Source organism: Cyanistes caeruleus, chromosome 6 (genome assembly GCF_971803275.1).
Source record: "Cyanistes caeruleus chromosome 6, bCyaCae1.hap1.1, whole genome shotgun sequence".
Lineage (NCBI taxonomy): Eukaryota > Metazoa > Chordata > Aves > Passeriformes > Paridae > Cyanistes > Cyanistes caeruleus.
Window position 1 is genome coordinate 3322483 of NC_141706.1, and position 24505 is coordinate 3346987.

The window sequence follows — 24505 nt, forward strand, 5'->3', positions numbered from 1 at the left end:
TCTATTCACTGCTCTGAGCAGTATTTTCAAAATCTGATGTGCAGGGCACACGTGAGCCATGGGTAACTTCAGATTCTGTAGGGTTGTAGATTTTTAGTGCCTAAGGTGAAAATTTGGCTTCTAACTCTTTGTATTACTAAACTGAAATGAATTTTCAATGTTTACATGTCTCAAGGAAGTGAATGGATTGAAATTTAAGATAAACACATGTAGTTGTTTGACCATTGTGATGCAGGCACAACCCGTTTTTCTCAGTTACCAGGAAGGTGACTGGTGTCTGCCAGACCTTTGGTGTTTGTCCTAACTTTGACCTTGTTGCAGAAGACTGTAAGTGAATATTTTGGCATCCCTCAGAGGCCCAGGCTTGCCATGTATGACCATGCCTTTGCTCAGCTGTCTGGATTTCACTGTTCAGCAAAGAGAAGTGTATGGAGCTGCAGAGGAGGAGAAGCTTTGGAATGCATCTGGCCATTAAAACAGCAGTTTATTCAGTGTTGTGCAAGTGTTAGGAGCTGCTTCCCAAAGGTAAATAGAACCAGTGAGAACTACCTGAAATGTGTGTTGAGAAATTGCTCATTCTTGTTGGTAGTCTCTGGTTATTTAACACCAGTGAATTGTGTTATGTGCGTTATGTTTACAGGATTAAACTCCTTGTCAGCTTGAGATCAGTAGCTGAAGGAGCTCTCATTGGAGACAAACTGGCAGTGCCTAGTAGAGATAATGTGTAAAAAAGTAATCTCTTCCAGAATATCACCAAGCTTGCTCACATTTGCCAGATCAAGTCCAGTGTTTCTTCCAGAGTAAAGCAACAGCTGGAAATAAAAAGGAATTCTGTCTGATCTCCAGCACAGCAGGACCTTTTGAAAATTGTTTTTTGTTTTGCTTTAGATGCTCAGAATCCTCAGATTGTAATTAGAATATTTAAAGCATTTTGTATGTATGTATACTAATACAGGAAGCATCCAAATAAACAAGATATACACCCTTTGCTCTTCTAGCACATGTAACATCAATTTCATGGAGAAGTTTTAAAAGAATAGTTTAATATAAATAACAGCTCAAATATAAATATTTAAATGGCCTAGTCAGTGTGCAGCTTTCTTTGCCTTGGGTTTGGTTTTTTTTTTTAAGTAATCTCAGAATAATTCTGAGGGAAAGAGATGGTGCAAGTTTTGTGTAGAGAAAGGTGTCTGGTTAGAAGTGGAGAATGTTAGGAGAAAAGTTTCTTTTATGGAAGGAAAAATCGATAATTTCTCACTACTCATTAATTAGTGAAATTCCAGAATTGAGAAATCTTATATAAAGCAAATGCAACCGGAAATTTTTTATGAAAGTGAAAAATCTGTTTAGTGCCAAGTCCATTGATTTGTTCAGTCACACTTTCAGTGCCTGCAATGTTGATTTTCCTGTATTTAAAAATTCAGCACTTAAACTGTCTTACACAATGCCATAGGTTTTCTGGAAATGATAAATCTGCTCATTGATTTTCTAATTTTATTATGTACACAGCTAATTGTAATCCAAGATTACAGCAAACAAGATGTTAATTTCTAGACAACCTATGTACATTTCCCTCAGAGTGTCAGTGTTGCAGAAGCAAAGAGTACAAAGAGAATACCATTTGTGCTATCCTCTCAGGAGCTGTCAATAAAAGATGTAATAGGGGATTTAGGAATCTGGAAATGGCCAACTAATTTATGTGAATCTATTTTATTTCAGCTAGAAAGCCCAAGCTCTGTTTCGTCTGCACTGCATATTGCAGAGCACAGGCTGTCTATACAAAACCAGGCGGCTGCATATGGATAGTCCCTTGATATCATTCACTTGCTGTGTAATCTTATTATGCAAAGTTCTAATCTTCACCTAGAATGAATGCCTCTGGGTCAGAATATAGTCATATCAGGGTTTTTGAGGTCATGTTTTGTGATCCTTAGCTTATTCTTCTAAGTAGAGCTGGGATTTAAAGAGTATTCCCCAGACACTGGCAGAGATAGACGGCAAAACCTGCTGCCTTTTTGGAAGACAAGACCAACATGAGGTCCCTGGTAGGATTAAACTTGATTTGTAGCTGTAGGATTTTTTAACAGATGTATTATTGGACAGGGAATAGGGGGCCACCAGCACAGCGAAATTGGATCACAATTGGCATTCTCAGGGAGTCCGCTGGCTGCTAAAACAGCAGCTGCATGTGGATTTGACTTCTTTCAGGTGAAGCGACTTCCAGTCATTTGGAAAGGATGGGATGAAAAGGAACCTTGGTGATAATTTTGATGTCTGCAAGATTTAGTACCAATGTAATGGGATTATCGGTAACACCTTCACTGCAGAAAAAGCCACCTGGCGCTATAACTGGCAGCAACTGAGAACTAATCCTTTCCCATCTCTTGGATGTCATTCATGAGGCTCAAAGTGATTTCTACCCTGCTAGCTGTGATTAATTTTATAAACAAACAAACAAAAAACCCAGTGATGAAAGCATAGGCTATGGAAGGGAAAGGGAACAGAAGATAATAGTAATTACATTTTGCATTTTATTTGCTGGGGGGGGATAAACTATACAGTTATGGTAAAATAACCAAATTGTGTTCTCTGTGATAAATATGGATGTGTGACCTTTTTTAACCAGTGTTGATTTCAGTAGAAATTTTTCAGCTATGTGCTATATGATAGTAGGTAGTACCTGGAAGTAATTACAACAGGTTTTAGGCCATTAGTTCTGCAATAAAGATGTTTATACTACAGAGCCATTAAGTTTTCAAGGGGCCTGTCACTTAAATAATTTGTTTTGTTGTGCTTAATGGTCTTATGTTCGATCTGGTGGAGTTGCCTTCTGATGGTAATTTGTATTAAAATTGTGTGATGTGGAAAACTGTTCAGCTGTTCACTTTCTTGTGATCAACAATAAGACATTGTTGCAAAAATGTACCGATACCAAGTTCTTAGGGGAGAGAATTATATTTTAATGATGCTCAACTTAATTATTTCTGTGTCTTTTTTTTTAAAATTAACTAGTTTGTTCTGGTGGGTTTTTTTACTGGACTTACTCTTGCTACAGCCACTTATTAACTAGAAGTTGTTACTTAAAACTACATGGAAACTTTTAGGATTTTAGTTATTTGGAATGAATATTAGATGTCTGAAGATGAACCTTAACATTTAAAACACCCTCCCATCCTCAGAAGGTACCTTGCCAGACTGTGTAATCTAGGTATACATGTGCCTTCATTTGAAATAAACTGTCTTGGGTAGTAGTCATAATCTTTTATATAAAGTTAATAATATTTTGATCATTATCATAAAATCTGATAAGCTTGAGCATTTAAAAAAAATCCTTTATACTACGTTTATAAATGGGGGTTGGTGAAATCCATGTCTCAGGAGTTAAAAATTTATTTTAAGAGAAACAAAATTTGAAGGCTCTTGTCTCATGTTCTGTCTTTGTGGTTAGTTTTTTACCATGCATTTCACTCTGAGCCCTGGGTTTCCCTGAATATCTCCCAAATCTACTTGCAAACATCACAGAGAAACACATGTCCAGGGTAACTATCCCTAGGTTTGTGCCATCCAAAATCCAAAAGGAAATCGCTTGCAATCACATTGAAACTTATTTTCTGAGATGTATAGCAGTTGTTTGGAGTTTCAAGATAAAAATACTTCAGTTACAACCTGACAGCTGTTGGCATGGGAGATCTGCACATTCTCTTGAAGTGTTACTGTTCATTTGCCCCAGTTTGATCTGTGTACTCTGGGCATTGTAATGTATTGCTTGTAAATGCCTTTTTACCTGCAATACCCACAGGTGCCTGAATTCTCTACTATCTTAATGTGTGATATAAGCTTTCTGAATAGCATGGAGCAAAAATAGAGGATGTTTGTGCATTACTTTTCTTCTTGAACTGAGAAGCAGTGTGAGGCTTCCTTTCTAGCAGGTGCTGTTAAGAAGTTTTGATGATGGATTTCCCTCAAAATGTAGTTGTGGTCATTGCATTCACAATACTTCTGCAACTCAAATTCATCTGCTGTGCCTCCACCTTCCTTTTATCACCTGTGCCACATTTCTGGGCTCACAGTGTGTCTGGCCCTAAGAGTAAGGCACTGGTTGGTGCTTTTCATGGTGCATTGAATTGAGAAGAGCCAAACACTTCTCTGCCTCACCAGAATGAATTCTGCTGAAAGTGCATTCCCCTTCCAGGGCAGCTGTTTCGGTTCCTGCAGTGTCCTGTAGTGTGGTGGGTGCTGCTTCTGCCAATGACACAATTCAGGACTTTTCTGGTTTTCCTTGTATTTTGGGTCATTACTGTGAAAATGGTCAGATAATCTTACAAATGATGAGTCACAGCTTGGTTTAAGCTGTTCTAGTCCAGAGGAGTTTATGTAAATAAAATAGTACATCTTTTTTGGATCAAATAAATTAATTTGGTAGAGAATATTTGCTCCAAATAATGGTCATCTTTTGAATGTATTCAGGCAAAATTCCCATTAAATTCTAGTGAGAGCTGTGAAAATAAAGCTATGCACTTTAAAATTCCTGTCTTTAAATACTGAAATGCAATGAAATGTAGAAGAAGATGCCTTTATTTCATCTTGAAGTGGGCACATTTTACTAAGCATTTTTCTCTTTTTTTTCTCCTTTTAACATACTGTATTTGCTTAGCAAACTATATTGACCTGTCTTAGGAAAATCTTGCAGTGGTTTTAGTTCATGATAAGGCAACACAGAATTTAGAGGGAACAGGTCTCTTCCTTCAATTACTTCAGTATGTTTGTTTTCCACTTCCTTAAGTGTAACCATCAAACTGTGGTAAGGAAACATTTTATTTAGATTAGCATTGCAGGAATTAAATCTCCTAATCAGAGTTAGATTTGAGTATTTGGGGAAGGTGGTTAGGAAATGTTTCTAGGCCAATGTGCTGCAGCTGAGAACAGAAAGACCTGGTGCCTTCTTTCTATGTCCACCTCCTCAGGCCTGTGTGATTATTTGTTTCATTACAGCATTGAGTTTTCTTAATCTTGTCCATCTGTTACACACAAAAGATGGGTTTGTAAATGTTATATTGATTATTCTCCAATGAATGATCCTCTTCTGTTTTGCTGTAGAACCAGCTGAGCACCGATCCACTGTAGGATGCTTCGCAATGCCCTAGGAAAAGCCTTCCGATTTCTGGGGTACACAGTGCAATATGGCTGCATAGCACACTGTGCCTTTGAGTACCTTGGAGGAATTGTTGTGGTAACTATTCATTTTCATGACATTTAAAAGGAGATAAAACTGTACCACTGAAATTTTTGTATGTGATGATTTCAGGTTTCTTGATTTTCAAAGCATTTAACACAATTTATGGGAAGCAGGTCCTTTATGAAATTTATTTGTACTTTAGGCATTCATGTTATAACATGACATTCTGATGTGTTATTGCTTGAGGCCTCACTGAAGTAAATGGGAAACTCTGATTAAGCCTTTTGCAGAGTCCATCCTTTATGAAGGACTGGAGTCACCGATAGGAAATGGCTTTGTTTCACACTCTGGGCAAATTTCTGGGTGTTTTATGTTCCCTGCCCCTCCTCCCCAGGTCCTTAACCTGGCAGATGCTGCTGCTGAGCATGGGGGAGTTTAGTTGTGAGCTGCTCTTGCAGCTTCTGTGATGATTCTGTGTCACAGAGAAAAAGGGAAAGGGGTAAACTGGTAGGGCTTTGAGCACTGCTCCTAAAAATTTCTTGGAGAAAGGGGTAAACTGGTAGGGCTTTGAGCACTGCTCCTAAATATTTCTTGGAGATGTTGAAAGGAATCAATAAGGGCCTGAAGCACCTAGTGCAGTTCAGGACCAATCCCAAGGAAATATGGAGCTGTAACAGAGTTAGAGGTGCTCTGGAGGCTCCCCATAGCTTTTAAATGCATCACACATTCCTTGGAGGAGCTCACTTTTAAATCTCTCTGTTACACCTTTTCTAATTTATTGGCATATCATTTGACTACAAGTTTATTTTAGATAAAAGTAGTTTGAAATAGTAATTTTTTTCTCCTTTACTTTTAATTTGCAGTGTTCTGGACCTTCAATGGAACCAACCATTCAAAATTCTGATATTGTATTTTCGGAGAACCTCAGCCGCCACTTTTATTGCATTCGAAAGTACGCTCCTCTGTTGAGACCAGATCTGACATTCTCTTTGCCTGGGCTTGTCAATAACCACATTCTGGCCTTTATATTTTGTGTATTTTTCTGCTTCTAACTTGTAATTTTTCATTGTGTCCAAAGGATGTTAAAGTTGCCAGCAGAAACAGCCCAATGAACAACTTGTCAAAATTCAATTTGGATTTAGTCTATTATCACTTTCACAGCTTTGTCCAAAAACTAGAAAAAATCCTTTCTTTTCTTCCCCTAAATGCTTCTGTTGAGTGAATGTAACTTCTCTAAGCTGCTTGGTCTTGAAAACCAGCCATGGGTATTATTGGTCTCAGGTTGTAGTCTTAAATGTTTCATAAATAATCTAAATAACAAAAATTCACTCTGCTTTTAAAACTCTGTAAAATTATACCTGAGTAAAACTGAAGAACCCAAAATTGTACAAAAGAATTTTCAGCACAATGGACTATCTTTATGTGTGTGAATATTTTTGGAGTAGACACATGGATGCTCGTGTACTCAGCCAAATAGTTAGTAATTAGAGTTCTTCTGTTTGTTTTTGTTTCTGTTTTTTCCTCTCAGAGGAGATATTGTAATTGTGAAAAGCCCAAATGACCCCAAATCAAATATCTGTAAAAGAGTAATTGGCTTGGAAGGGGATAAAGTCTGCACAAGCAACCCTTCAGATTTCCTTAAGAGTCACAGCTATGTAAGTATTAGAGTTTCTTACTATGTAAATTAATGATTGCTTAAGTAGGCCTGGTGGTCTGTAAAGGATTTGCAATCTTTGAGGATCAATAAATCATAAATTATGATATTAATAAATCATTATTCTTGAAGATGTACAGTAAAATGTTGTACTTTTAGACTGTGTATACCAAGCTGTCTTTCTCTGCCTTTTGTGTCTGTAGGAACTGTAGACAGATAATATTTTTGCTCTGCCCTTTGCCTAGTCCTTCCCTGCAAGAGTGCTCTGAAATTCTCTGTATAAAGTGCAGTACAGATGACAGATGCAGGTGCTTGATGTTCAGGCAAAACTGTTCCTGTATTTTAAAGACTAAGAAGTGAATATTTGACTCTGCATTAGCTTTGCAGATTTTTCTTTCACAATTATACTGCAGTGTATCTCTATTTCAATGTAGCAATATTTTGATGTTCCTCAGTATGGTTGGGAAAGTAGAAATTTTCCCAACATGGCCAAAAGGTCAGGTGATGCAATGAAAAGGGAAAAATAACCTCAATGTTCATTTGTCCTTATGAAGAAAGACTTCAAAGGAGTTTGGGAAGATCAATGACAGAATGGTTTTAGTAACTTCTTTTTAGGCTATCAGAAAAATCCTCAGGAATCACAATCACAGAAAAATGTAGGGTTTTTCTTATCCCAGAAGCATGTTTGACTGCTACCTCTATTCAGCACCTTGTGGAGCCATCAGATATTCCCAGGTGTTTTGAATCTTTAAACAAAGCTGTGATTTTTCTTTCTCATATCCACTTCATCCTCAAAATAAGAAAAGTGAGCATGTGGCCAAAGTCCTGTGCTTTGAAGGTGGAGAATTTTATGGGAATCTCCCTACAGACATCTACAGTTTGTGACAGATAAATCCTGTAAGAGTTTAGTTTCCATAAAGCCAGCCACCTTCGCCAGGGATCCCCCAGGTACCGTTGCTTCATTTGGATAAAGCAGTTGGAGTTTGTCTTTTCTAAAAGCACTAGAAAGTAAGGATGTGGGTCATACCCTGCTCTGAGGCTTTAAATTTGTTCCTTGCACTCCAGTGTTGAGGCAAGACAGTTTGGGCACTCTAATCTGCACTTCTGGTCTAATCTAGTGCCACTGGAGCTGCTGTTCTTCGACTCCAGTCACTTGTAGGCACAAAAAAGGAACTAAATTCTCTGTTACATTTTGAAAGGGAGGACAGAACATTTAGTTCTTCCACAAATCAAATTGTGTTAACCATTTAACCATTTTGTAGGAAAAACCTACAAAAAACCCCAAAGAATACAAACCCACCTTTCTTACCAAGTTGAAGGAACCCTCTAGCTCTGGTAGAACTTGTAATTGTGATGGAATACACATTTCCCAGAGGAGACCAACCTGAGAGGAAAGCCTGAATTCTGTGTACACTGACAGAAGACACAAACTGAATTTCTCTGAGTTTCTTGTTCCTCACTTAGCCTTGAAAAGGAAGTTTGGGAAAGATTTGTACTTGAAACAGGATGTCAGCTTTTCTGGAAACACTGAAGTGACCAAGTGAATATTCAGCAGAACAATTTCTGCCCCAGTGCAGGATTTCTTGTCTCCAGTTTTAATCCAAAATATGAGGAGAAAGAGCAGATGGGGAATGCAGAGTCCATTTCCTGTTTTCATAAAGGCTAATGTGTGGAAATACAGCAAAGTGACAAGCTTTTGTAATTCTTACATCATAAATTGTATCTAGGAGGAGAAAATATCTAAATGGAAATACTCTTGTGCCTGATACCTGTTTTCCTTCTACCTTTAGTGCTTGCTAAAGAGGTAGGTCTTTCCATCTGTTCAGGAGGCACTTCCTTTACAGAAGAGTAAATTCTCAATGTGGATATCTGTACTTTATGCTTGTAACTGAGGCTGGATTATTCACTAAGTAAATTGCTGGGGAGGGGAAACGTGATACGTTTGTGTTTAGGCAATTGCCTAATCAAATTCCTTATTTTAGTGAATCACTGTGCTATGCACTTTCAACTCAAACACAGAATTCCTCACAGCACATAATGGCAGCAGATGTACAGAGAACTGGCTATTTTGTTGATACTTGCCTGAGGTGGGTTTTTGAAAAAGAAAAGATTGTCTAAACTGAGGAAAGGCCTGGGCTGTGATTCCAAATGGCCAGGAGTGCTGCTGGGGGGGGTCTGTCTGTCAGGAGAAGGTGCCATTCCTCAAGTGAGCAAAGCCTGGAAAGTGTCATGAGTTTTGCACTTTGTATTTGGCTACTAACTGCCTTTTTTCAAACAGGAAATCTGAGTGGTGTGTGAATGCAGTGACTCCAAAGTGTGTAAGGTCAGAGCAGTCTTTGTTTTTATTATAGCAAACTGCTCAGCTTTCCTTGAGGGCTTGTCTCCTGTTTTGGGGAGTTCCTGTCATGTTTGCAGACTTACAAAGTAAATAGGAGTATCAGATGGCAGCAATATTGCCAAATTAGGCGGCTCAGACCCCTGCTTCAGTCTGTGCTGGCTGTTGCCAGCTAGTGGATGGGTTTGCTGAGTTAGCCAGTTCCTGGAGATGCAGAGTAATGGCAATACAATGTGCTTCCTGCAGCTGAGGCTGAAATTACCTGTGAGCACCTGCTTTAGCTTTGCCCTAAAAGGAGAATCCTTAGTCACATTAGCAGGCTTTGTTTTTAGTCTGTATGGACTGTGTCAGCAGCAGTGTTGGCAGATTTTACAGGGTTTAAGTTGGGGATTTTTGTGCTTAGAAGAATTGTCACACACAATTCTTAACCTGAAGCCTATTAGAATGCTAAAATTCAGATCTTACTTGAGGTGCTGGTTCATTCATGAATATACTTCTCAGGATGCCTTTATGTGTAGGTAGGAGAATGCAGAACTGTTTACAATTTGCTCTCAGTAAAATTACACAGATGAGATACATTATTGCTGCAAACAACCAAGGAGATACCTGTAGATTAAAAAAAAGAATAAAAAATCCAAACACAACAAACCAACCTTCCAAGCTATAATGAAAAGAAACAAAACAAAACAAAAAAATCATACATAAGCTGAATAAGTTGTTTTGAAAAGAGGTATTTCAGTTGAGTAGAAATGCACTATAGCAGTGGCAGTTAAAATAATCTTGCTGCTGTATTTAACTGAAGGAATACATCATAAGAGAAAATTATTTTTGTCAGAGTGCACTAAGTATAAAGCTGTATCAAAAAACTGTCTTTGATGGAGTTGTTGGATTACAGGCTGATGGAACTAATGCCACATATAAAACTGAGGGGTATAAATTAGGCATGTGGTGAAATTACAATATAAGTACATAAGATTTGAGTTTATCTGTAGAACAATAATTAGGGATATCTTCCTATTTACATGAAAGTATAATGAAATTCCTTTCTTGAATAAGCTGCTATAGTATTACAAGGTTAGGAAAAGGTAGTTTTCCTTTTTGTTGATATCTGGTATGGAATGTGAGCATTAGGCTGGCAGTTTTGAGGGGCTCTTTTTTGGTTTTGGGCTAAATGTACATTTGTAAATACAAACAAGTGCATTTGCTGTAATAAACATTTAAGAATGCATAATGTTATTTTTTCTGTATCAGAGGCAATGTGATATGAACCCAGAAGTTAAAAAGGTAAACAACTAATGTCGTATTCAGAACTAATTTCACTTATTAATAGATATCCTATTTTATTCATTTAACTATGTGGATATAAATAATGAGGATTAATAAGGAAATTAATCACAATAAACCCCTGAAATGATCCTTAAAACAAAAAAGCTGAGAGATTATTTTTCATATTTATGCTTTTATTTCCTGTTTAAAAAAGTCTTATTACAGGTTTATAATTCAGATTTAGTATCCTATTGCTATATTTGAATTTGTTTTAATGTCATTTACTTTAGCTTTAATTTCTTTACGTACCATATGTTCTTGTGCTGCAGGTCCTATTTACAATGGGAAAAAGTGAGGGGTAAACCATGAGAATCAAACAGCTTCTATGTCATAAACCACCAATATGCTGAGCCTTCGTGGCACTTAAACAAAAGTAGTCCCTAATAATGTCACTTCATAGAGGCAGAGTCTGTAAATAAGGAACATAAATAAATGATAAAAAGCTGAGATACAAACCCATATCTCAGCAACACGGTGCTGGTGATCAATCACAGCTCCCACTAATGCTGCCAGCCCTGAGTGTGTTTGCCTTGTGCTAAAGCGATCCTCGCTGCGGAGATGGCATCTCCTCATCCTGTGGCAGCTCCAGAGCTAACAGGATTCCCAGGATAATGCACCTCACCGTGTTTGCACAGTGCTATTAACTCTTAAACTGTTCTTGGCAAATGCAGTAAGAATGTGATGTGGGCACCAAGGGTAACATAATGTCAAGGCAAACAACAGAGTATCGTAATCACTGCCAGTTCCACGGGCCTTGGATACACCACTGAAGAGTAGTTTGGTATTTCAGAGCACTCAGTGCTGTTGGATAGACTCCTTAAAATATCCTAAACAGTAATTAAAATTAAACCTAATTAAAACACCACTTCTTTTGCCTTTGCTCCAAGTATCTTAATGTTTGCACTCATGGTTTAGTACTTCACTGAGTAAGTTTCAGTAGCTGCTGATATGGAAAACGAGTAAGGTATTTTCTTGCTCCTCCTTAGCTCTAACTGTTCTAGAGGCTCGAGAGAAAGTCATGCCATGATTCTAACCAGCAGCTGTGCTGAATGTCTTCTGGGAGAGGAGAGCTAATTTGGCATATTTGTTGGTTTGCAGATGTCTCTATATCCCAGTATACAGAGTTCATGACTCATGCTTACCTTGAATTTTCTGAGAAGTCATTTAAAATCAAAATTCTGATTCATCAAAACTTAATTGTTCAGGGGAAAAGAAACACAAAGGATTTTATCAGTCTTAATTCCCAATATTTCTGGGATTTCTTCTGCTCAAATGGTTTGGTCTTTGTACCTTTGGAGTTTTGGTTTGGTGATACTTCAAGAAGGCATAGAAGCTACGTTTTTATGATTCTGTTATTCCTCTGCTCAAAGTTGAGTAATAATTTTTAGGAAGCTGCTCAGGATGGTGAAACCAACTACTTGGGACTCAACTGAAGCTTTTGAGCACAGGCTTTAGTCTGCAGCAGCTGTGCATGAGAGATTCAGGTTGCTCCTGATGTTGCTGGCAGACAAGATTCCTTAACCCTGATGATATTATTTATCAGCCACTGCTCTCCCAGGCTGAACTGCAGATCAGTGAGCACAGGGCATGCCAGTGATGGTGATGGGTTCTGTGTTAGAACCACTCATTTCCAATTGGGGTCTGCAGCTATAGGGATTTTTGTTCTCAGACTTGCACTTCTGGGTGACCCTGTTACATCATCTGTTATCTGGAGAAGAAAATCAAACCCACCTTAATTATTGCTGTCAGAAAGGTCTCTGCAAACTGTTAAGTAATCTTGGATGGATTTGTAATTAATATTTTCTTCTAAAACACTCATCTTCTGTAAATCTAAGGCTAATAAGGGTCTGGACTGATGAATCACAGACATATTCTGAATTTTTGTTCAGGAGTTTCTAAATGTAGCTAGGAGATTTGGGTCTGAAAGTTTTTGCCCAAGAACATGAACCAGTTAATTTTAATTTTAACTGATAATAGCTTTAGAAAAGTAAAGATGACTAATAATTTAAATTTAGGGTTACAGCTAGAGGTTTTAAAAATCAGATTTATAGCTTTTCTAGCTGATTGAGATCTGTGTATTTAACAATATGATCTAGATTTCAGCATTAAATATTTACAACAGTAAATAATGCACACAAGTGTTTGAATTATTTAACATAGTTGAAAACTTTTGGAACACGTAAAAAGTGATAATGAGAGAAATCAGATATTTTTCTCACTTGACTGGCACAGACATCTCTGATGTGAAAACCTCTCCTATTAAGCCATGAGTGTAGTGACCAAACTTTTTCATTTCCAAGTAGTCAAGCTCAGAACAGCAGTAGTTACTCCTACATTACACAAGGTTTAGAAGGAGCAGCAATGGTTAAATCCCAAACATTGAAATAACCAATGAGTGCTCTGGCAAGTTACTGTAACAGCTTATCCACATTTTGTTACAGAACAACACCCAACTGCTGTGCTTGCATGCTAGAGAAAAATGTCTTAGAAATTCCAGTCTAAGTTAACATTCCTTATCTCCCCTGTGCTGTGTGAGTTATCACTGAAGTGAGATTTTAATTTAATTTAAAGTATGTGATTTTAATATTAGTTAATATTTCATTTCAAAACTTAGACAAGTCTTTGTAGCTTACCTGTTTATAAATCTTCTATTAAAATTACAAATGTCTTAGTACAGAGAATGAATTCATAATATAAATATATAATCACAATGAATTGGATTTCTGTATAAAAACACATTAGTGTTTCACTGTCATGCTCTCTAATAACAACCTGGACCAACATCATAATGTCTTCTTTTTAATATGTGCATTTAAACAAACTGGGTCAAGTACATTATGTCTTATTCATAAGCAGCTTAAAGTGTTCAGCAAGTAGTAGGAAAATGCTAAACTCTTTGGAAGTACCTATAAATTTAAGGTAAATTCATTCTGTTATATTAAGAAATATTAAATTTCAGGTAATTCTGCCTTTTAAGGATATACAGATGATATTGATTTAAATTCTGCTATACTGGTTAAGTTCCAGTGTGGTTGCTACCATTTCATAGCTTTTTCAGCAGAAAAAAAGTAAATATAAATGCTTACCCTGATTCTGAAAATATTGAGCTAATTAACGTGGTTGGGTTTTATACAGATGGCAGCCTTAATATGAACAACATTTATGATAAACCTACAGAAACAATGCCTGGAGCAACTGGATCATTAAAAAAAGTATTTGTTAAGCATTATTCAGTCTTGGTTCTGAATTAATAAATAAAGGATTAAGGAGCAGTTATGTGAGACTTTAAGCATAGAGTGATAAAACAAACTCCTGCATTTCTGTGGTGTATATTTTATCTTAACTAGATGCAATTTACTTAAATAAGGCAATTTAATCAGTATTTAGTAAATTTGTAATTTGATATTGTAGAATCTTTCATCATATTTCACTTTAATCAAGAAAGGTAACACCTGTGGTTTATTCACAAAAGCTTCTTTTGTTAAATGAACACCCGCAGGCCATGAAGCAATTACATTTGTTGCTTGTACCAAAGTAGGAGGCACTTAAATAGACCTTAGTAGGGATAGATGAGAACTTGCAGACTTTATTCTTTTGTCCAGCACTGAGATTAGTTCTTATCATAGCTCAAGAAGGAAGCCTCTGAACTGAAAAGAGAAGATGGGAATGATTTATAGTTCTTAAGTTTGAAACTTTGATATTGCTGGAGGTGATGTGAATACCTGTGACCTTACAAAAGTTCAAACATCTACTCTCAGCTGATTGTATGTGCTGATGTTTTTTTGAGATTGCAGGACATTCATGTTTATAAGTCCCCTAAAATCACTAGCAAAAGCTCCCTCAAGACAAAAAAACCCAAACCACAGAAGCCTGTTTTCATTTAGTTGGGTTTGGGGGTATTCTTGAGGCAGATGATGCAATACATCAGTTTCCTAATATGTCAGTTAATGCAGCACAGGGTTGTTCTTATCTCTTGGGTTTGAAGATATTTGAGTAATCAAAGAAAGAAAGTTTGGCATCATGTAAAGAGATCAAAAGAATATAATTATTTGATGATTCCCCCCCCCTTTTAGGTAAAGTAATGTTTTATGCTGGTGTGTATCAAATACCTGCCCTGTACTTCAGTTTTGCCACTTTAACTACACCACTGAATAAATTCCAACAGCACTGCAAATTTTGCTGGTTTGTCACAGTAAAAGATGCTTATTTGGGGTGAAAGAGAATGAACTGCTGCTTCAAGCTCAGTTGTTCCCAAGGATAGTGTTGTTCTTCTGGTCTAGAGCCTGGGGAGGGAGCAGAGTCCTGTCTGATGGGTGCCTTTCATTCTCACACATTTCAGCTGCTCTGCAGATAACCGGTTCTGCCTGAGAACTGCCATCCCTTGGAAGTAAATCCTCGGATAATCTGCACAGAACAGAGGCACAGGGCTTGCTGAGGCAGAGGGAGTGGCCTGCAGACAGTCAGAGGCAGCGTTTCACAGCAACCTGCACTGCTGAGGAATTGCTGCTTCTGCAGGAGTCCCCCTCGTTCTGGGAAAATCCAGCTGCTGGGGGCCTGTGAGACTTTCTTGTCTTTAGTTCTGGCCCATGTAGGGGAGATCAGAAATGCTGCCCAGCCCAGGGCAATGCTTTTATCCCTCATCAGTGTGGATTTGTAGTGGACACTGTGACTTTAGTGCTTCTTGGATACATTTAACTTTCCCTAAGAGGTCCATTGCCTGTAGGTACCAAAAATGCTGTGAGTTGTCACACAAGTGGCTTTCCCCCTTGCCTTGGCTTTTTTGGCAGCAGCAGCACATTGCTGTACAATTAATACATTATTACTAAAAATACAAGTTTCCAACAGTTTTTTTTTGTTGTTTTTTTTTTGTTGACTATTATTCCCAGCTAGTGTGCTTGCAGAATGTTTCAGATTGGGTCCTGTCTCTGCAAAGGCTGACACTCAAAGTGAAATATTTTCTGTGAGTAATCCCACCGAGATCAGTGATGTGCTGTAGTCATGGCTTGGTGCATGGAGCCTTGAAGGATTCTGGCACTGGTCTTTATTTCAAAGAGGTTTATACTACTTTTGTTAATTTGTTTTTTAAATTCATGATTATGGCCTGTCACTGGTATTTGGTTTTACATTTTCCTGCAATTCTTGTGATTTTTATTGCTTGTCTTAATTCTAGGTTGTAGTGAAGTGCCTAGATGATGGACAGACACCCTACAAAGGTATTACAGTGCATTATCCCCAGCTGTTACTATCACACATTGTGACAGTACTCTTAATGCCAAATTCAGAGGTGTAGGGCCCAGTCATACCTATGAAGGAGAAAAAAAACCTGAAGTGGTAAAATTCAGGATACAGGAAGACACTTTACTGCAAATGTTCTACCTGGAATGCAAACTGTGAACATCTTGTCTAGACAAATAATTATTCCTAGTACTGGAAGCAGTTTTATGCCATTGCAGGCAAAAGTGATTTATTTTATTTTTTTGTAATTTTGGAGCTTGGTAGAAATATGGGAAGTGTTCTAGAAAGTTTTTGGATATGGTTGAGTTATGGGTGGTTCTTTATTTTACACAGTAAAAGATGAGCATCACATTCTGCCTGTGAATTGGGAGAAGGGAGAAGACACAGGAAGCAGAACAGCACAAGGGGAGCTGGCAGGGAAACAGGAGCACATTGCAAGTGATGGTTTTGCAATAACATAAAATGTTATCGTGGGCTTGCTTTCTATATTTAAGGAAAAAAAGTCTTCCTTTCAAAGCTCAGGGAGTGCTTTGGGTGGGACCACTGAACTAAGCAAACATGAATACCCAACTACCCTGCTGGACATCCTGAACAGGCTGTGTTCCATGGAATCTTTGAGGAAAACAGCAGTGACAGCACATGCTCAAACAGAGACCTGTCAAAAACACAAGATGCTTATTCTACACAGGTGGTTTGACTCTGGATAGAAGCTTTTTAAAATGTATAAATTGACTTCTGGTTGGTTTTTTTGCTTTCAAAGCTGCTTGGGTAGGAGGAGGGCCAAAGTCATCTAGCTGGAAGCAGCTGGCCTTCCCAGAGGAAGCCCTTCCAGGCATGTGCCAGGAATCTGATCAGCCTACCAAACAACAAAGGTGACACAAGCTGAGTTGGGAATTCCTGCCTGGAAGGACTGGGAGAATAAGCAGGAGAGGAGCTTGGCTAAAGTAGTGCATCAGTTAAAAACAAAGGAGGTGGCATTCCTTTATAGCAGAGCCTGTGGAAGATGGTACCAGTGGGTTTCAAAAGGGCTTTAGACATTGCTGGTCATGTGTGGATTCTAAATGTCAGAGGTTTGTGCCCTCTGACACACCTAGAGCAGCTTTCCTGGGTGCCACAGAAATACAGGGGCTGGCTGGGAGGGATGGGCAGCCTCTTTCTGCAGCGAGTGTTTCACTCTGCCACTGCCAAAGGTGACCTGTGGTGCCTCAATCCACAGCTGACACATTTGCCACGGCTCAGCAAGAGCCTCAGATTAAAGACCAGGTTCCCAGGGAGTGTTACCTGACCAGGGACCTGCAAGTACCAATTGCACTTTCCTCCAGTGGGGGACCTGGATTTGTTCTTTCTGGTTTGCAACCAGCCTTTATTCTAGAGTGGTATTTCACTTTGCTTAATCTGTCACCCATGAACTCTCTCCTATGTAGACTATTGTGTTTAGAGCCTGCATGGCTCAATTCTAGAACTTTCATGCTACTTGTAGCTTGAGTTTCATTTGAAATAGTTTATTTGTTTAGTTAGTTTCCATATATTTTTCCTCTGAATTGGGGTCATAGTAAAGTTTCAAGTACATACTTGGTTTTGGAAAAATTTATGTTAAAGTCCACATTAAATATTCTCTAGATTGAAGATATGTTGCTTCATTTAAATTTTCAGCCTGTTTTAAAATTTTAGAAACAAAACCCAAATAGAAATGTAATTATTAAGTATTTTCTTTATTAACTTGAAAGAGGTTATTTGTATCTGAAACCTTTTTAAGAAAACATTATAAAATAGAATTGTATGTTCCATGCAGATATCTTTAAGACTTGTAGCAGCAACTTTTTCACATATGAAAGCTTCATACTCTCACTTAGGTGACTATTACAGCTATGTTGCTATTTCTCATTTTGTCATTGAGTCAGCCAGTGAATGCCATGAATCTGTGGTATGTAATATAGTTAATGCATAATATATATGGGCAATGAAAGGTCTTTGTCATATAGTATAAGGTCACCATCATTAATTTTCAAATTATAAAAAGAGATTTGCTGTTTTGTGATCATCATTATTGCAATATAATGTGTTGTGGATTCTGCCTGCACATAGAATGAACTGTGATCTTAATTAGAACTTTGACAAGCCTACTCCGATAAAATGATGAGATTATTCGTAATTGATGTCACAATCAATTACCAGTTAGTTCATCATGAATCTACTAACAGGTCTAGCCTTGGTGCTGGCCCCAGGATGTTGATGAGTGTGTGGCTGCCCTGTTCATGCTGTTACTGCGACAGGAGGGCAGATTTTCAGTCAACATCCTAATGACCTCTTTTGAAGTCTATTAAATTAATGACCCTGTCACATTGGTCTAACCTCTTACATCTTCATTTTGGATTTTTTGTTGCAAACCATTGGTTTTTGAGCACATGATAGAACAGATACTTTGGAGCACTCCCTCTCATCCCTCTAAATCTGGCAGTGGGTCTTACTGGACTCAGTAAAATTTAGTTCATTACACAGTCATGAAATACAGAGCACAGAAATCAGGAAAAACACTGTGAGGCAAACTCTGCTTAAATCATTCTGTTCTGGTTTCTTTTTACATTTCAATCTTGCTTAATCATAGGTGCCTAAAGGACATGTTTGGTTAGAAGGTGATAATCTCAGGAATTCTACAGATTCCAGGTACTACGGACCTGTTCCTTACGGGCTGATAAGAGGACGAATTTGTCTTAAGGTATGTGAATTTATCCTGTCTAAAAATGAATACATTTTTAATGTGTGGATGTTAGGTATTGAAACTTGCCTCCCCAGCTGTCTGGCCAAGGGAAAGCAATTCCTGTAAAGGAAAACATGAACACTCCACCCCTGCTGTAAAAGGATAAATCGACAATGACACGGTTTTTGGAGGGAGGACTTTGGAGCAGCACTGAGCAGTCACTGCTATGAAAATGGAATGAATTATTTTGCAAGCAAATCCAAACGTGATAAAAACACAAATGTTCCCACATACACCCTACTGCACAGATGTACATTCCATCCTTACTTTGCTTCTTGCCTCTGTGCAAAATGGTTTTTCACTGTTTTAGCTCTGTGGTCCAAAAAACAAAATGGAGGAAAAGATTCTCTTTCCAGGACTTGCACACATACTTTGGACATGTAAGCTGGCCTTGCTGCTTCTTAAATTAAAAAAATGCTTTGCAGGAATATTGTACTGTATAAACCATCATGGTTCCTTTTCCTGCTTCAATAATTCTACAACTTTATTTCACACTACATTATTTTTTCATATTTTCTGCATTACTAATTTACTCTTTTACTAAAAAGAAGAAACGTAACACAATTTCCTCTCCATTAAAAGTTTAATCTAAGAAACAGGGGAATGTGTATTACACACTTATGCACCTGCTTTTAGAAAGCTGGATTTAAAGTTGTGCATTCAGAACAATACAAAAGGTTTTCTCCATATACTTCAACACATCCACAAACCCGTAATTTAGCACACCTGTATTACACAGGGAAGATTAGATCTTTCCAATTTAACAAAGCCTTGTAGCCTTAATTTATGTATTGTAATGCATATTGTAATTTATTGTATTTATGAACACAATTTGGGACTTTTCAAAAAAAAAAAAAAACAACAAAAAAAGAAACCTATGCAGCTATTGAGCACAATCAGTAATTGCTTTCTAAAACACAGCCCCCTCAGCCCTACTGGCAAATTTTGGGTGTTCTCAGTTCCCCCTGGCTCACATTTGCTCTGAGTTCTTCCCTGATGTTTACTTGGGGCTCTGCCCCCTCTCCTGCTGTCTGCTTCACCCTGGACACCAGAGGGGAAAATGCTGATTCCCAGCAGGGCTGTTGTTATGGCCCAAGTTTTAGCTTGGATTATTGACTGCTAAGAGACAAAGGATGCTAATCTAATCTGCTGCCACTCCTCTAATGAGAATCTGGCAGTAATAATGCAAAAGCATTTCTCCAACCTGATACTCAGGTATAGAAAAGCTGCTGTTTACTACTTTAAGGGGACTGTTAGCAAATTTTGGATATATCAGGAACCTGTGTGTATGAACAGCTAGAATTAGTCACAGTATCTCTCCACAGTAATAGATTTTCTGTCCAGCTTGTGCCCTGACAAGGAAGGTGTTTGAAAGACCTTAATGAAGTGACTGACAAGACTGAAATCTAAGTAAACTCTGTAAAATAAAACTCACAGATAATTCATATTGAAGTGCTACCTTAGGACTCCAAAGTATTGTCTGTTAAAAAAGATATTATGCAATCACTTGATACTTAATTAAAATAATTTAACCAGATTTTACAGCTGTTGTTAATGACAGTGGCATAGAGCAGTGATTATTCAGGTTTTCATGAGATTTAATATGGTGCCTAACCAAAGCAAAAATGAATTTGTTCTTCAGGTGAGTGTTTATAGTTGGGTTATGACAAGTCACAAGAGCATACAGTGATGTTGCTGCTGCCCACTGCAGCAGATCCAGACTGCATGGGGGTGGCTGACCACGGGCCAGGAAACCTCTGTGTGCTCTTAACGCAGCCCCCTGCAGCTTTGGCTTCTCTTTCATCCAACAATTTTTACTGCCTTCAGAATGGAAGCTTTTGTGACTTTACCTTACAGTGGATTTTGGAGAAGCAGGTGTAACAGTGCCTTTCAGTGCTACGTTACTTTTTTAAGAATGGATACTAAAAAAACCCCAAATGTAATTTGGAAGTCACGGATTTCAACAGAAGAGAGTGAGCTTAGCCAGCCTAGCTGGCTGAATTTGTTTTGCCAAGGATAGGTTGGCTATTCTTGGCTGAATTTGTTTAGCCAACCTATTCTTGGCAAAGCATGAATGTTTATCTCAAGTTTAGACCAAAGGTTCTCAGTCAGTGTTGGTGCACCACTTTTTAACCCTTACAGAAATATCAACAGGTGACTCTGTCTGCTCCTTTTCCTCCCTGCCACCATATGCCCTCCAAACACAAAGTGATTCCATAAAGGGCTGCTGAAATCAAAGCAGCTGCAAATTCAATAAAAGCACTGGGAATCCCACTCATGCTTCATCCTGTCCTGGGTAGGATATCCTGTGCATTCCCTGGATTTAGGCTCCATGTCAGAGCTAGACATGTGGTGTATCTTCAAAAGAGCTAGTTAGCCCCATTTGTGCCCCGTCCATCAGATCAAATCTATCTATGTAGGCCAAAGCAAAGAGGGCAAGGAGCTGCTAATTGGAAGAGCCAGTCTGAATGAGCAAGTCACAGTCAACTTCTGTCAGAACTTTAAAGGACTCAGGAATTACGACAGAGTGGCATGTCTTTGTTTCACAGAGGAGGGGTTTCCATCTCTTTCCAACTCCAGTATTGTTTCTCAGGTTCTCCCTGCATGCAGACTAGATAAAACATCATTTTAATTCTAATTCTACCACTAAGATCACCGTGACAAATTTCAAGCCACACTGTCAAAGCAACATTTAAAGCTAATTTGGTTACTTTCACTGAAAGAATCAAGTTGCAATAGGTGTGATTTGAGTTGCCTGAAATGAGATTTGTGCTGGACTGAACAGACAAAAAAACTTCCTTCTCCAGGCCTTTACTGAGATCAGCTTGGATTTGTTATATGGGATATTTTTCTTTCCTTTTACTTCTGTTTGCCTTGAAGGCCAAACAAAGACTTGACACCCAGCCTACAGCCAGCACAGGCCCTCTGGACAGCCTCGAATTCTGCAGCTTTGCTGCTAACCAAGATCACAAATACCCTTCTGTTGTTGGACTGTATCTGTATTTTTCTGTGGAACTTAAAATAGCTCACCAGCTGATCAGCACAGAGACATCACCTCTGTGGTTCTGTGTATCAGCAGCTGTTCCTCGTGCTCCTCCCCAACTGCACAAGGATTTTCTAAGATCTTGCACAAGAGCCTTTTTCTGGTGCACAGAACTTGAGGTCCTGAGCACGACTCATCCTTCTGCCTTCCTGAGGGCCCCCGACAGCTGGGGCACGGAGCTGTGCACAGCCCCAGCCAGGAGGGAGCTGCTGCTGCCTCCTGCCATGCCTGTCCTCAGCTGCCTCATCCTCTTCTGACATGGCCTTCTGTGCTGGGGACAAATCCTAGGGGTAGAAATAACCCAACCTTTGCTTCCTCTTTTAAATGAGACAATTACTCTTTCACACCACACAGAAAGCAGCAAAGGCTCCTTCTGTGCTGTGGCTGCTCCATGAACTCAGAGTTGCTGTTAGGTTGCTGTTCTTATGCCTTAGGACCAAATTCTATGGATAAAATGAGATAAACAAAATACTGACAGATGCCTTGGAAACAAGGTTGTGCTCCACCTTTCTCTGTCTAGGCCGCTTCATCTTGGGCAGGGGCTGTGAAATTTTTATGGGATTAGAGGGCATTGATTCCTCAGCATCATCTTTCCCTTCTTCCTGCTGAGGCCCTTGTGCCATCTTTGAAAGAACATCTTGCCAAGAGACAGACATTCAAAGGAGACAAAAGACAATGAGTAAATCAATGTGCTTGCTTTCCTATTACTTTTTTTTTTTGCATCCCAGACCATCCTACATGTGGTTAATGACTGTGCAGAGCAAAGTACTCCTGAGAGCATTCAGTACATGAACAGCCATACAGTTAATTTCTGGAGAGATTTGTTTATTGGTTAGCATCATTGTCTGACACCTGTACTTGGTGATGAGTTGTGCTCTTTTGTAAATTACTGTCCCCTTCTCCAAAGAGGAGCCCCTCAGTCCAGAGCCCAGATGGTGGCAGGCACTCCACCCCTTCATTCCTTTTTGTATAAATTTACCTGTAGCTAAAAGATCTTTTTTTCTCCAAGGTTTGCTATTTGCAGTTCAGAGGCCCATCCTGAAAATACAAATGTACACCTCACCACGGGGAGGTCCATGTGTGTGGTACTTCTTTCCTCCTAGATGGACCAAAAAACACAAACCTTGTCTTTAAAGTCATGAAGAGCTCTACAAGCTAGAAAACACTGAATTGGAAAGGCACTCTTTAGCATCATATTTATTTCCAAGGATGAAAAAAGCAATGGAATTTGTGAGGCTCTCTCTCCATAGCGAATCATGCCCTGTATAAATGATCAAGTTCACACTATGGAACAGTTCCCTGTAATACACAGTATTTATTACTCCCAGTAACAGAAACACATCAATGAGCAAAGTTCTTTACCAAGGAGAGAAAAAATTTTGCTGTTTGTGAAACGATTACAAGTGAAAATACTGAATTTTGAATTGTGATTAAAATCTCATTAACTCTGCTTTATTTTACAGATATGGCCTCTGAATGACTTTGGATTTCTACGTGCAAGCCCCAATGGCCACAGATTTCTTGATGATTAAAAGACTTAAGTTACTATTGACAGTTTTCATAGTATTTTCTACTAAAATGAACGGAATTATTTTTGTTTAGAATAAACACAAATATTACTTGACAAAGATGTCTCTTTCTGAGATTACACCTAACTTCAGAGTGGGAATGATCCACTTGTGTCACCAACAAAAACGATCTGCCCCTTGCTCTGCTTCCTCTGGCGAGCCACAGCGAGTGCTTGGATTTATGGGAAGTTCTGGGGTTTTGTTCCAAGCCAAGGTCAGCACTGAGTGAGGATGGAAAAGGCACAGTGCACTTACTGTGCTGTCACACAGCCAGAGCCAGCCCCTGCATCAGCAGGTGGTGCTGGGGCTGGCACTGGGCACAGCATCAGTGGGGTTCCAGACCTGCTGGTCACTCCCAGGAGTGCTGCCCAGTGGGGTCAGAGCACAGCTTCCTCCTTAGCTTTCCTCTCAGGAATGATGACTCCATTTGTTCTGACGATGGAGAGCCTCAGCTCAACACGTGCTCCTGTTCCAGGCTGCCCAGGTGATGTCACTGTCACAGGGCAGGGCACAGCCAGCAGCCCTGCTCCTCAGCACTGGGACACCCAGCTGCCAGCCTCTGCCTCCTCCTTCTGGGCTCCAGTCCTTGAGAGGGTTACATGAACTTAAGTATTATTTAGCTTATAAAGAGAAAATGTTCCTGTTTCCCACTGCTGAACCTTGCTCTTCATTATCTTCAAAGCATTCTCACATCTGTCCCTCCTGATTGAATTTTGTCATCTGAGCTGTTAAAAGGATTTAACATAAGAGCAAGGGCCCAAGGTAGAGCTGCTTCAGACTGAAACGGAAAGAAGCTACTCTGTTGTTTGCTGGGGAAGAAACATTTAGATCAGGAGACACATTCCAGTTGTACAGAACTCTGCTCTGGGTTGGAGGTGTTTAATAATGAGCTCTTCAGCTGCAGAAGGAAAATCCAAGCCTCATGTCTGCAGAGCTGTGTAAGCGAACGGGCACTTGTCATTTTTAAGCCTGAATGAACTTATTCTTGTAGTGCCCCCTCTTTTCTTTAACATACATTTCTTCAGCAGATGCTGTCCCTTGTTTGCCCAGTCTTTTGAAAAGTTTGTAACACTCAATGTGCTTCATTGAAACAATCACTGCAGGATCTCAATAACAAGTGAACATGTGTCGCAACAAACCAAAGACACTTCTTTGGTTTCACTCTTGAAGACACTGTAATTCCCACCACATCGACAGGAGAGAGTGTAGAGTTGTTCATCTGCCAAAAAAAGAAAACAAAAACGCCTTTACTGCTGGAGAAGAAGCAAGAATTTATGTGGAATTTTCTTCACAAAGCTGCTCTTAGTAACAAATAACCTCCCACTGCTAGATTGCAAATATCAGTATCTGTGCTACCATTTACAGCTCAAAAAATAATCTCAAAATGTTTTAGTGACTGAGGTATTCTTA

At 38.9% G+C, this 24505-nt stretch overlaps 2 protein-coding genes across 7 annotated transcripts in view; one reads left to right on the forward strand and one right to left on the reverse strand.

The window, feature by feature from the left end:
* Window positions 1-23155, forward strand: part of IMMP1L (inner mitochondrial membrane peptidase subunit 1) — a 30910-nt gene extending 7755 nt beyond the window's left edge. The window contains exons 2-7 of one of the 3 annotated variants that reach the window (XM_023928462.2): window positions 355-525; window positions 5098-5230; window positions 6040-6128; window positions 6705-6831; window positions 18332-18442; window positions 22991-23155. In XM_023928462.2, the coding sequence (XP_023784230.1) occupies window positions 5126-5230; window positions 6040-6128; window positions 6705-6831; window positions 18332-18442; window positions 22991-23059 (501 nt within the window). In that variant the 5' untranslated portion in view covers window positions 355-525; window positions 5098-5125 and the 3' untranslated portion in view covers window positions 23060-23155. Of the gene's footprint in view, window positions 1-324; window positions 526-5097; window positions 5231-6039; window positions 6129-6704; window positions 6832-18331; window positions 18443-22990 lie in introns of those variants that run through there. The other 2 variants (XM_086895666.1, XM_023928460.2) reach the window with 2 other exon arrangements.
* The window catches only part of DNAJC24 (DnaJ heat shock protein family (Hsp40) member C24), a 35040-nt gene continuing 32870 nt past the window's right edge, over window positions 22336-24505 (reverse strand). For all 4 annotated transcript variants that reach the window (XM_086895668.1, XM_086895669.1, XM_086895670.1 and 1 more), the window contains one exon: window positions 22336-24314. In XM_086895668.1, coding sequence (XP_086751794.1) covers window positions 24190-24314 — 125 coding nt within the window. In that variant the 3' untranslated portion in view covers window positions 22336-24189. The remainder of the gene's footprint in view (window positions 24315-24505) is intronic.